The 14,344-nt window shown below is 31.2% G+C and overlaps 1 protein-coding gene across 1 annotated transcript in view; it reads left to right on the forward strand.

The window, feature by feature from the left end:
- LOC129984944 (uncharacterized) overlaps positions 1-14,344 on the forward strand; it is a 125,880-nt gene that overhangs the window by 34,992 nt on the left and 76,544 nt on the right. Inside the window, exon 6 of the mRNA XM_056094887.1 lies at positions 7,335-7,489. Within this exon, the coding sequence (XP_055950862.1) occupies positions 7,335-7,489 (155 nt within the window). The remainder of the gene's footprint in view (positions 1-7,334; positions 7,490-14,344) is intronic.

The following is a 14,344-nucleotide window of genomic DNA, read 5'->3' on the forward strand; positions in this document are numbered from 1 at the left end:
CCGCTCACTTTAATAGGTTATCACGCTCAAATGAAGAGATAAAAATTCCAAAGGTTTTCAATATTTTAAAGATAAATTATCCTTCCCTAAGTCTACTCGTGTCAAAGAAATCCGTGTTAAAATCTCATTGTAAAATTAGAGAAGTGAAAAGTTTTGGTCTTTTTTGATCTTCTGCTCTTGTGTTATGATGTAGACCGACTTATTTCTTACTACATATTTTCCCTGCCCCGGTGAAATTATATATATAATATACAGGATTAGCAAGAAATAAGCCACTTCAGAGAGCTCTAAAATGCATTCTATTAGTCCAAATAAGATGAAATTTGAACTACAGATTATTCAAATGACACACTTTACATTAATTTTTAAAAAAAATCAGAACAAAAATTGATATTACAGAGACAATAGATGGCGCTGTAACACAAATGGCATTTATTTCATATATTGAAAATGTGAAACATAATTTGTGTTGCAGCACATGTCTATTGCCATTTTTCTTTGGATAAAAAGAAGGCTGTTTCTGCACGAACATTAGTTTCTTCTCTGTTCGTCATGCCTACGTTGCAAGAAAAAGCGCTCCTAGCGAAATTATTCTACTAGAACCAACAAAACTCCGTTGCAGATGTAAAGGAATTTCGTATGAACCAGATACGAAGAGGTCCAATGTCTCCAGGTGTCTTACACAAGACGATGCAGAAATTTGAAAAAACTGGGCAACTTAACATTCTTTTAAATAGAGGACGAAAAAGAAAATCCCGTCTTCCAGCTTCGTAAATGTTGCGACCACACTCATTGAAGCCAGCAGTCAGTTGCCGCATCATAGTGTGAGGTTGCCATTTTGTTTCCCTTGTTCTGGATATGCCGTATTCAATTGTACGAAAAAACGTACGGTAGATTTTACATTTTTATGTATAAAAAATCAAGTCTGCACCTGTTGCAGGATGTCAACTTATAGGTCCGTAAAACTTTTGCATGCAAGTTCCTTGCACGAATGGTGGCTGACACAACTCGGACATGGAACATTCTGTCGGGTGATGAGGCCCACTTTTGCCTCAATGGGCACGTTAATACCCACAACTGTCGAAAATTGGCAGAGGAAAACCCTCACGTTATCCAGGAATAACCCTTACATCCTCGAAAAGTGACAATATGGTGTATTTTTACAGTACCTTTACCATTGGATAGTATTTCTTTGAAGAGATAACTTCAAATGGAACCCAAACCTATACCGTCGCAGGATAATGGTAACATGATATGTTGAGGGATTTTGTAATCTCAACTCTTCTACAGCGGGGATGTTTTCAAGACATTTTCATGAAGGATGGTGCACCATCTCATATTGGTGTCGCTATATAAACAATGTCGCTCATATCGCTGTATAAACAATCGTGTAAAACGATTGTTTATACAGCGTTTCACAGAAGCATGAGTTATCAGCCATCATTTCCCAATAGCATGGTCTCTTTTGTTCCAGAACATCACCCCTTTCGACTTTTGATTGTGGAGTTACTTAAAGGACAATATCTACCGTCAAAGGCAATCATCTCTATCAGGTCTCAAGAACAACATTTGGCGCCATATTCTTAATATGCCGGCAGATTCACTCCGGTCATCTATAGAAAATATGGTTCTCCTATTAGAACATATTGTTGAAAATGAAGGAGGACATATTGAGCAATTTTAATTTCACTTTATTTAAAAATTCTAAACCATATTAAATGGTTTTATATGTATTACAACGCCACCTAACGGTGAATTTTTGTACTGATTTCTTTTATTTAAGAAATGTAAAGCGCATCATCTCAATCTGTAGTTCAAATTTTATCTCATTTGGATTGATAGAACGCATTTTAGAGCCCTCTGAAGTGGGTACTTGTTTCTTGCTAACGTTGTGTATATACAGGGTGTCTCAAAAACCTTGACAGCGGATTTTATTCCTGAAATAATGATCATAGACATATACTGTAAATTACAAATTTGCGTAAAAAAAGGTACACATTTCTATGAAATCAATTAAAGTTTTCAAGGGATTAAACTTTAAAAAATACAAAATTTAAATTTTTATACGGACCCCGTACAGAAAATTCCCCAGTGAGTAAAATGTGGTGCATCCTCTAATCAGATCATGTACGAAATTTCAACATTTTTATCACAAAGTCTCAAAGATATGAAACTACATAAAAGCCGACTTAAACCAGTTTTCGATGCCTGGATTCGAGTTCGCAAAGAGAAAAAATCATGTCTGATGTTCGTGTTTTAGGTGTCGTACGTAAATTAACAAAGAAAGTAATAATTGAACACAAATTTTACGATTTATTGGTTCAAAAGTATTAAAAATGTGTAAAAATAATAACTTAAAGGAAAGATTACTTTAATGAAAGATTACATAAGATAAGTTCACTGACTGTGCTATTTTTAAGTTATATTCTGTAATTCATGATATAGAATTTTAAAGTATTTTTCAGGAAGCATAGATTTTAAAATTTGTATTTAAAACTAAATATATGAAGCATATTTAATTTTCTTATGCTGCATTCCTGCCTCGCGTCATCTGCACTGAAGCTGTAAACATTTGCATTTTAATTTATGATTGATCCTTCTCCAACTTTGTTTTAACATATCTTTGAGAATTTTCATGATAAAATTCTGAAATTTTGTACATGACCTTATTAGAAGATGGGGCACATTTTACTCATTGGGAATTTTTTTTTGTACTGTGTCCGTATAAAAATTTAAATTTTGTATTTTTTAAAGTTTAATCCCCTGAAAACTTTAATCGATTTCATAACATTGTGCACCTTTTTTTACGCAACTTTGTAATTTACGATATATGTCTGTAATCAATATTTAAGGAAAAAAAGCCGCGATCAAGGTTTTTGAGACACCCTGTGTATGTATGTATATATATATATATATATAATATTATAAACCCATATTAATTTTATAAACCCATATTAATTTTATTCAAAAATGTTCTCTTATTCCCTGATCTGATCCCCCCCTTTTTTATTTATTTAATGTGACACGAGCTCTGTAAAATGCTTAAATCTGCAAATTAACATGCTTCAAGTGAAGGGATAAAAAAGCTGTCAAGCCAAGCAAATTATTTTAAAAGATATCTAAATTTCTCTTGCCTAAATCGATACGTGTAAAGATATCCCTATTCAAATCGCATAATATATAATGACCTTGGGAAAATATTTCTTTCCCTCTTTTTGCCCTCTTCTGCTCTTGTATCGCTTGTGAACGGAGGTCAGTTCGTCCTCGCTTCATGTGAATAAATTGTCACACGGGAATAAAGCGAAGTTTTACAATTACTAAAGTGCCTTGTCTCTCTCCGGCCACAAAGCTGCTCAAAAATATGTGTCAACCTTTTAAAAATCAACTTTTATGTCATCCACATCATTTTAGAAGAAGTCTATCTTTCTAACACTAGATTATAAGCTTCCCTTTCCACATCTAAATGTCTGTCTCGTAATCAGAATGCTGTTTACTGAGCAGCTAATATGAACAGATGCATGTAATCACATCAGAGTAGCATCGTAATTCGGGTTTTTATATCAGGAATCCAGGAAAGATACTTTACTTACGGACATAAAAGCATTAGTTTCTCTTTTTCTATCGTTGAAGTAGTAATCGCTTCCTTGCCTGTAGATAAAGAAGTGATACCTAAGCAATAAATAAATGATTTCCTGTGTATTACGAGAATCTTAAGCAATTAAGCAGGCTGACCATTATTGTTCCGGGAGGCTTTAGCTGTGAGTTCCTGTGGGCTCATCCCTATCAGTTATTTTCTGAAGGAACAAGCATTTTCTTTTAATAGACGTAACCACAGCAAGAGCTAAAAGCTCATTTCGGTGGTAAAGTTTGTTGCTGGTACTATAAAGTCTTGATTTGGTTAAAATGAAAGACCTGAGCAAAGTTACTGGTAATATAAACGATAATTGTTCAAAGTCAATATACTGTGTATTAACTTTAACTTGATTATATGAAAAATATTAAAAAGCTTTTCATTTAGTTTTTCGGCGATTATATAGAAATGAGTTTCTACATTGAGTAATAAATATCTGAGTTTTAAGAGTGAGAAGAAAAAATTTAACCAGTCCTGCAGTTCTAACTACTGGTTCAATTTTGCAATCTTCTTTGGTTCTAAAAACTGTTGAGCTCTAGATATGCAATTAGTGGTTATTTTCTCTTCTATTTGGGACTTTAATATGATATCAATCCCTATACTAATATAGACGCTTGGGGTAGTGAAGCTTTTCCAAGCACTTTTAACTGTATTTTCTGAATTTTAATTACTTAATACTAACACAACTGAATTCAGTAATAATTCTCTATGTGTATCAAACTCTCTATTGTTAGTGGATTGGTAAATTAAGCTTCAAATATTAAATTTATAATAACATTAAATTGATCAAAGAACATTTAATATCAACTAAAATTGAACTGTATGCAAAAATTAATTGTACATGTTTAAAACTTGGAACAATAATTTTTATTAAATACAAAGGTTTCTTTTAAAATGTCAATTTTAAAAGAAACCTTTGTATTTTAAGTAAATGAATGAATATGTATACGCTGTGAAATGTTTGTTAATAACCACATATCCTTCAAATATATACATACACACACACAAAGGGATCAAATTTAAAACACCCCTACTCTGAGCCCTCTACAGCGAACTACTCAGTGTAAAGGCTCCAAAATTCATGAACATACTATTCAAGACATAGGGATACGGATTAAGTGAAAATAAATTAATTTCAGAAACACCGATAGATGACGCTGTACAACAGAAAATATTCTAAAAGACAATCGCACAAAAAACATGCAGTATGGAATTTTTCCTTTCTAATTTCATTGCTTGTATGGAAAAATAAAGATAAAAAATTGAAGAAACTGAACCTGTCATTGTTAACTATTTCGCTCTGTAAGCACAAAAATTTGCATAAACTCTTCATTTACTACTACTGTTTTAGGCATAAACGGGATAAAGCTGGGAAATTGTCATTCTTATCAGCGATGGCTTTGCGCTTTGTTTGTGAAGTTGTTTTATGAAAACAAAGGGAATGCTGCGACTGCACTTCGAGAATTTGACTTGAAAATTTACTCAAAGGACCAGGAGAACCAATACATGCTCGAAAATTTTGTTGTGTTTTGAAACCCCTAATGCAACAGGGCCAGTGTCTTGATTTATTTATCTTTATGCTAAGAGCCTCCACGTTTCCGGCAACCTAACTATCTCGTTCTACACAGCTTAATCCTTGTGATTTTTGGCTTTGGGGATACTTAAAAAAATCTTGCTTATCGAGGATGTCTAGTAAGTAACCTTGTCAGATTTGAAAGACAGTATCAATCTGTATGTGAGAAGCATTTTAATCGACCAATTATGATCTGCAGTTGAACAAGCTGTCCACAGAAGGCAGACTTTATATCTGGAAGAAGGGAACCATATTGAGCAATTTTCCATTTCAGATAGTCCCAATATTTTAATTGACGTGCTTAAATTCTATATGTAAACAACTTACACAAAATTCTTTTACCAGCTGTGAATCCTTTTAAAATGAAGCGGCTCTTTGTTGAAAACGTGCCATAGTGCCATAATGGATTCACTGTATGTATAACCACAGTATTCCAAACTACTTCCCACGGGGCAGTAATACAAATGTGCGGGAGTTGGAGCTCTGCTGGTTAGAACGTTTGATATAATGTTGCCAAATTTGGAACATATAGAATGGTGGCCAAAACTATGGGAATCCTCCTGAAAAACGTTCATCTTTGAGATTTGAGGCTCGCATCAATAATATATTTAGAATATTGCCATAAAAACTATATATAATTGGAAAGGTAATTTAATTATAAAATAAAGTTTAATTATCTGCATTCTATGAAAAAGTTGCAGCTAAATAGCAAGTGAAAAGAAGTACAACTGGCTTGATTTGATATGAGTAGCTTTTCTTCAATTCAATGCAGCCAGTGAGCTTGTGTGTTTAAACATACAATGAGGTATTGCTTTGTTTTGGCAATGAATTAATCAAATTACAGAAGGATTAATCTCTTTATCAATTATTGGAGATGAAACGAAAAAAATGTCGATGTTTGATTGCTAGTAAATTGGTTGTTTTATTGTTTTCTTTCATTTATTAAGCTTACAAAAGATAAAACTATAGAAATGGCACAAAGAGTCGACTGGTCACTTAGAAAGCTATGTAAAATAGTGCTCTCACGTAATCAAGTTTAGTTATGAAGAAATTAGAAGAAAAATGGGTTAAAACTTAACCAAAGGTGATATATATAAATTTTTGAAGAGATATAAGGAGACTAAATCTCTACAAAACATAACTGGAGGAAGAAAAACGTCTAACGAAAAAATGTTTTTCTAATAATACTAATTTAATAGTCATACAAATTATACCTGTTTTGGCAATTTTTCAAAAATAATTTTTTGTCCAATTTACATTATTAGATTGCATTTTCTCATTCAAACCATTTTCATTGTTTCACTAACACTGAATCGCTTGATTTTCTTCCACTGTTTGAAATTAAAGAAGGATTCTGTCAAATATCTGTACAGATTATAAGAATAAAAAATTATTATAATGCCATGAATGTTGTAAAATAGATGAACCGGAGATTTACTGTTTTTTGTAGAGCTATGATGTCATGGGAATGATATCCATTCAAAAGATCCTTATTCAGAATGGACAGTTCATACGAAAAACTTTTACGATAACTTGACTTTAATATTTGAATAAAACACTAACATGGGGTCTATCTAAACAAGTTAATTCAAATATAACCAATATCCTCGGCGAATCATCTGATCGCCAAATGCGATTTGTTAGAAATAAGTATCTTAAATTTGTTTTATTTTTGAATAATAATTATCTGTACATTGATTTTATTGATCTTTTATTTTTATGTTTTTCTTCCAAATGAAAGTCTTGTGACCTCATACACAGGGTTCTATTGTTCTTTTTTCCATTTATGGCTAAATCCTGTCGAGTGTTTTCCCTACGTGTCTGTTATTACATTGTCTGATGATTCCTCTTAATTGTTTACTCTCCATTCAACTCACTAAAAAGTTGACCTACTACATGCAAGTCCAATGTTATGAATAAATTACAAAAAAATGGGGATCCATTTTATCGCGGCCATACTTTTTTCAGTTATAATATATTCTACAATTGACTGCTCTTTTGTAGCATTTCAAGTAAATTATGGAATCAGAGTTCTCATGTTGCCTATCGATTTCTAATGAATAAATAAAAACAAAATTGAGTAGTTATGGCAACACAAGGCAGTTTTATTATGTTTTATTTGTCCAACAGGCAGTGTAGTGGTGGATTTCGTAATTACGGGTTTGACAGAAGATTTGGATAAAACCTCAGAGGCACTGTCTAATGACATCAACAGCGGTAAAGCCGACATCGAATATGTGAAAGGAACTGTCTGGAAAGCCAAAAGCGACTCATTTCCATCCAGGGTAAGAGAACCATTCTATAATGTTTAAGTGAAGAATTTTGAATAATTGTATTTAGTTTATACTCCTTGAAAGGCTATTAAATCTGTAGTACTTATCAATACTTTTGAGTGTAAATTTCGAAAATGAAATACGAATTTACAGTTTTTCTATGTAACTGGACATTTGATGTTCAGGATAATTCATGTCAGTATTTCCGAATGGCCACATTAAAAAAAAATCTGTAACTGGTAACACATTATCCTAGCTTCGATATACATCCTCCAGCCCTTGATGCTTTAGCTCATTTCCAAATTCATGTCAGTATTTCCGAATGGCCACATTAAAAAAAAAATCTGTAACTGGTAACACATTATCCTAGCTTCGATATACATCCTCCAGCCCTTGATGCTTTAGCTCATTTCCAAATTCATGTCAGTATTTCCGAATGGCCACATTAAAAAAAATCTGTAACTGGTAACACATTATCCTAGCTTCGATATACATCCTCCACCCCTTGATGCTTTAGCTCATTTCCAAATTCATGTCAGTATTTCCGAATGGCCACATTAAAAAAAAAATCTGTAACTGGTAACACATTATCCTAGCTTCGATATACATCCTCCAGCCCTTGATGCTTTAGCTCATTTCCAAATTCATGTCAGTATTTCCGAATGGCCACATTAAAAAAAATCTGTAACTGGTAACACATTATCCTAGCTTCGATATACATCCTCCAGCCCTTGATGCTTTAGCTCATTTCCAAATTCATGTCAGTATTTCCGAATGGCCACATTAAAAAAAAATCTGTAACTGGTAACACATTATCCTAGCTTCGATATACATCCTCCAGCCCTTGATGCTTTAGCTCATTTCCAAATTCATGTCAGTATTTCCGAATGGCCACATTAAAAAAAAATCTGTAACTGGTAACACATTATCCTAGCTTCGATATACATCCTCCAGCCCTTGATGCTTTAGCTCATTTCCAAATTCATGTCAGTATTTCCGAATGGCCACATTAAAAAAAAATCTGTAACTGGTAACACATTATCCTAGCTTCGATATACATCCTCCAGCCCTTGATGCTTTAGCTCATTTCCAAATTCATGTCAGTATTTCCGAATGCCCACATTAAAAAAAAATCTGTAACTGGTAACACATTATCCTAGCTTCGATATACATCCTCCACCCCTTGATGCTTTAGCTCATTTCCAAATTCATGTCAGTATTTCCGAATGGCCACATTAAAAAAAAATCTGTAATTGGTAACACATTATCCTAGCTTCGATATACATCCTCCAGCCCTTGATGCTTTAGCTCATTTCCAAATTCATGTCAGTATTTCCGAATGGCCACATTAAAAAAAAATCTGTAATTGGTAACACATTATCCTAGCTTCGATATACATCCTCCACCCCTTGATGCTTTAGCTCATTTCCAAATTCATGTCAGTATTTCCGAATGGCCACATTAAAAAAAAATCTGTAATTGGTAACACATTATCCTAGCTTCGATATACATCCTCCAGCCCTTGATGCTTTAGCTCATTTCCACATAAAAATATTTCATTTAGGACCAATAGATTTTTCATCAAATATTTGGGTATTCTGTTCCTAATTATTACCCTGAAAACAAGAAAGTAGCTTTTATTGACTATTTAAAGTTATATCCACAGTTTGTCAATCAAGTGGAAATTTAAAATTAGTTTTAAATTGGTTATTTTTTAAAAATTTAATTTATATTTACTCAAACAAATAAACAAAATAAAATTTTTGTTAAACAAAATTTCAAATTTCAGTAGTAATTTTCTAAAACTTATTCTACACCCATTTCCTAATTTATTGAAATAGATTTGTCTGGATCACATCAGAAAAGTTGGGAGCCTGAAGGATTACCTTCGGTATTTGTCGGTTGTAACGGCGACCGAAAAGCGTCAAGAAAATTTTTTGCCAATTTGCCGATTTCACTCATCAAACTATACCGCATATGATTATATGAGTTGATACTTGAGTATATTTTTTTATAATTTGGCAACATTTTTTCTTGGTTCTTTTCGATCGCCATTAAAATATAATTTTACCTTATTTTCGGATTTTCACTAAGAAATGGCACCATTGGTAATGTAATGTAATCTATTAAGCTTAAAGAAAGCCTGAGATTCGTTCAATTTTATTCTGGTTAGTAATTATATTGTTTTTGTTGCCCTTATGAATGCGTTAATAAATCTTTTACTCGTTTTATTGATTCTTCCGTTTACTTAAGTCGAATTTCAAATTGTGTGACTATGTTAAACCAATTTGTGTCAGAACCAGATGGAATGTTCCATTGTCTGGCATACTTCTATAATAAGTCACATTTTAGGCTTGAGGTAGCCTTATTCGCAAGGTCCAAGCCCTGCCGACGTCTTATGGCAAATGAGAAAATATAGGACATTTGGAATATTTGACTGTGATCTATAATTTTTAGGTTTAGATTCCAAACTCATGCGCCTAACCTGCTTTGGAGGTATATTTTGGAGGTATATTTACTTGCAATTCAAATAAACAGTCAATCACTTCACGGATCTGGTATAATTTAATATAGATTTACGATTCGGACCCTAATATCATTACAGTGATTGGCATTTAATGATGCTAGATGATTACTTATAACTTTTCAGAATCGATGATTTAATTTATCAGTTAAAGTATAAGATACAGGAGCGTGAGTGCCAGATGATCCTCTAGACAAACTCATTTAAGGTAATGAGTGTTTGTATCACCCAAATATTGTTTCCTGTCAATTCTTTTCTAAGAAAGGGATGAAAAAGATTTACTATGGCTGGCTGGCTTTGGAATGAAGAATCACTTGAAAAGCCAAAGAGTGGAACTAAGTACATCAAGTGATGTTGAGATCGGATATACAGGAAATATTTTTAGGTATTGAGGTCTACTATTTAAAGAAGGCGAATTTCATCAAAATAGAATTTCGTTAGCATTGAACCAGGGGTGGAAATTTCTGAAATGGAGAATGAGTCGAATGATTGGGAGGAATTTGTGGGAATGCCCCCCCCCCCACCCCCAAAAAAACTTCCTCGCTTAGATGCTAATAAAGGTGTTGTACCTAACAACGCCTTGTATGGCATTAACATATAGTAGTTACAAAATATTAGTTTTTGGCGATAATTTGGCATTTTTACTGAATTTGTAGTGTCATACTTTGGCGAGTTATTTGGCAATTAAGTTCTGGGATGCGGTTACTAATATACGAAACCGAATCAGTATTTTAGATACTTTTTTCCAATCGATTGAAACAAAATTAAAAAAGCTATGCATGTAATCACAGAATCCAATACCAAATTTAATATATTTAACTTAAGCGCGATAACTCAAAAACGCATATGTTTCTGAAAGTAGAATGACAGACGGTCAGCCCGTCAATGGATTTGACTCAGAATTCGATAGGCGTTTACATTATAGATGTTAAATAAGTGTGCCTCATTTTAATCCATCTAGCTCTGTCCATTTCGTAGTTATCATGTTAGTATAGTTGAACAGCCGGAAAGACAGATTTCTTCTGAACGGATTTTGCTCAACATTTGACAAAAATCTACAAATTTGGTTTAACGATCGTATGCCAAATTTCATCCCTCTAGCTCAAAGCGTCTTTGAGTTATCTTTGTCATAGACAGATGATCATTTTCCAAAAAAGGGTTTTTCGAACTCAGTCTAAAACGTGGAGATCCGTCAAAATATCTAGCTAGAAGTTTTTAACAATTGCTACACTTTCTCTATATTATGTATACGACAAAATAAAGATTGTAGTCGGAGGTGGAGGTAGACTTAGTTTCAAATGGTATATCAATCATTTATCTGCAACTAAGTTATAGCAAAGAATGGAAAAATATTTTTATTCATTGAAAAATCAAGAATTAGTAATTGTTGGAACCTTCATTTTGTACAAGATGGAGGAAATCAAAACTAATCATCCTATTAAAAGGACTATTTAACAAAGTGTTTTTCCCCCAAAATCTGCTTTATTATGTTGCGTTAAGATCTAACTATTCAGAAACTTAAAATTTAAAAAAATATTTTTCCTATTCCGAAATTTTAAATTTGACATTTTAAAAATATTTAAAATTTACTAATACTTCAAAAATGCTTCTTCTCGTTCCGCTTTCAATAATTGTTAATCGGAGTTCTTCAGAATCTTCTTGATAAGCTTGGTGGAATGAGGCATCAGATTTTGGATATCTAAATTATAGTCGTGGAAAAATATCTTGACTCAAAAATTTGTGTAATTTTCTTCGAAAGTGTCTGAATATTTCAACTTCATTATTTAAAAAATCAATACCTAATACTATTAAGTTATTTCAGAGTTTACAGAAAAATTTCAAACAGTTTGAATGAAATGTGCTTAACTTTTATTATATAGTTGGGGACATTATTTTTAAAAAAGAAAACGAGAAAAACGGATTTAAAGATTCAAATACAAATGTATTACATTTATAAGACAGTTTATTAAATCGGTTATTTTTCTCAACAACTAAACATTTCTAAGTGAGAAAGTAACAATTTTAGAAACTTTAGTTTCCACAGTTAATAATTGCTCTAATTTACCGTATCTACATTTAGAAAAAGCAATTTAAAAATTTAAGAAATTCTTATTTAACTTATTTTAATGAATTCATTGTCAAGATATTTAGGAAATAAGTTAATTTTTTTCATCAAATGTTTATTAATGCATAATAATAATTGTAAACTATTTAAATAAAGCATAAAATACAATTTGGAATGAAAGATACAATTTAGAAACAGCAAATTTTCTAACAAAACGAGTTGAATAAAAATAGGTTTTAAAACGTCTATAAATTTATACGTCTTTCTAATTATTCTGAAACAGAACTATATTATAAAACTGTCTTCTTGAAAATATAATGTTCTATTAAACGTATATTGGGTCTTTAATTTTAATTTCACTAAAGAATTTGAAAACCAAATTCAAAACTGTTTTATTTGGGAAATTTGATTTAAGCGTTCTTCTCTTATCATTCATAATTAGTGTGCATACCGTTTTGCTCGTGGCACGCATTTCTAATTCTATTAGAATTAGAATAAGCAATAAATTATGCTAACATTTTGAAAAAGCATTTTTTTCAAAACTGGTTACCAATGGTTTTGAAATAATTGATTCTATATGCAACCGAGTGACCCATATTGTAACTTAATTAGTTTTCACATATGATTTGTTGTATTTTCCGATTAATAGTTTTTGTCTGCCAAATTTACAGAAAGTATAATTGTTTGTTAACCGATGCTAAAACTAATGTATCGTATCTTATCTTCAAGAAGAAGAAACTATAAAAAATAAATTAATATTTAAAACTTTTCTGAAGTATAAACAGAAATTTCAACAATTAGAATTTTGATTTGTTGTATTTTGTACAGATTTGTTGCAATTTGTACAGATATTTTAAAACAGGAAATGTCATCTTAAATTTACTAATATATTTATTATTTGTGTACTAATACATACATAAAAAGATTTCGCTTATAATTTTGTTACTGGAATTGTTATTTTTTCACTTTTTTTAATTTTTAATTTGTAAAGGTTTCTAAATATTTTCATGAATATAAATAGGTAAAGGCATTTCATTCAAAATTAAACTATCACGTAAAATAGCGAAAGTTTTCACTTACATCAAGGATTGTAATTCTTTAAAATATTTTTAAACGAAATTCATAGTAATAACAGAAAAATTAAGTTTTTAATTTTGTTTTCAGTAGAACAGAACTAGTTAATTTCTTTTTGCGTCTAAAATTAAAATCCTAAGCTTATAATAATGTAAATATCTGCTTTTTAACTTGATTTCCGAACTACATGCGTCTCTCCACCTTAATCTTTATATTTGTCACGCAAAATTTAAATCAGTCTGGACACCTTTCAAACAGCTCTTTGATACTTTCTTAGCATATTTTTCCGTGACTTAAATATCAATTACTAAATAGCAACAGTGACAGTAATTATTTCAAAAAATGCCACATAAATGTGGAGAAAAAAGATGTTTGAGAATTTTTTTTTGCCTTTTAAGTAATCTATAAAATATTGACAGTTTTTCTATTAAGTTTTAACAGCAAAATTTTTTAATTAGTATTAAATAATCTTTATTATAAAATAGTTACTTAAAACCATAAAATGAAATTAATAGTTTTTCGTATTATTAGGAATAACTGAATTAACTATCTGCGCCTGAAAATCAAAATCCATATAACGTTCAAAAAATGTGTGCTAATTAGTTATATGAAAAAAGAACAAAAATAATTAAATATATGATTGATGGAAGGAATAGACTTAAAACTTTGGTAAAAAAAAAAGCAATAAATCAGAAAATTCGGACTTTTTTCTCTATTTTAGTCACGAAAACAGCGTTTTTGAATTCCTTCTCATTTTGAAATTGCTGCCATAATTATACAGGTGAAAGCTACATCACATTGCCTTTATAAATGGTTTATAACTATTATTGAACTATTTCATTGATTTCAAAAATGAAATAATTAAATGATTTTATTTCATTTTTCCGCTTTGGTCCGATTATCAGTGACAATTTCAATAATAATGCAGATAAATATGATGTTTCAATGTTTAAATGGATTTGCAGAGTTTTAAGAGCAATGGTTGAAGTTTAAAATTTCTTTCACTTTTCGGAGTATTAATATCGCTGTCAGTTTGTTTCAGAAGCCACAATTTCTCTTTTAAATAAATTACATCACAATTTCGTTTATGGAAACATTTTTGTTGAATATCTGCGAAATATACATTGAAAACTGGCATGGTTTTTATTTAAATACATAGATCTATGTATTTAAATAAAATAATAGTTTAATAATTTAATACATA

This window comes from Argiope bruennichi, chromosome 9 (genome assembly GCF_947563725.1).
Source record: "Argiope bruennichi chromosome 9, qqArgBrue1.1, whole genome shotgun sequence".
NCBI lineage: Eukaryota > Metazoa > Arthropoda > Arachnida > Araneae > Araneidae > Argiope > Argiope bruennichi.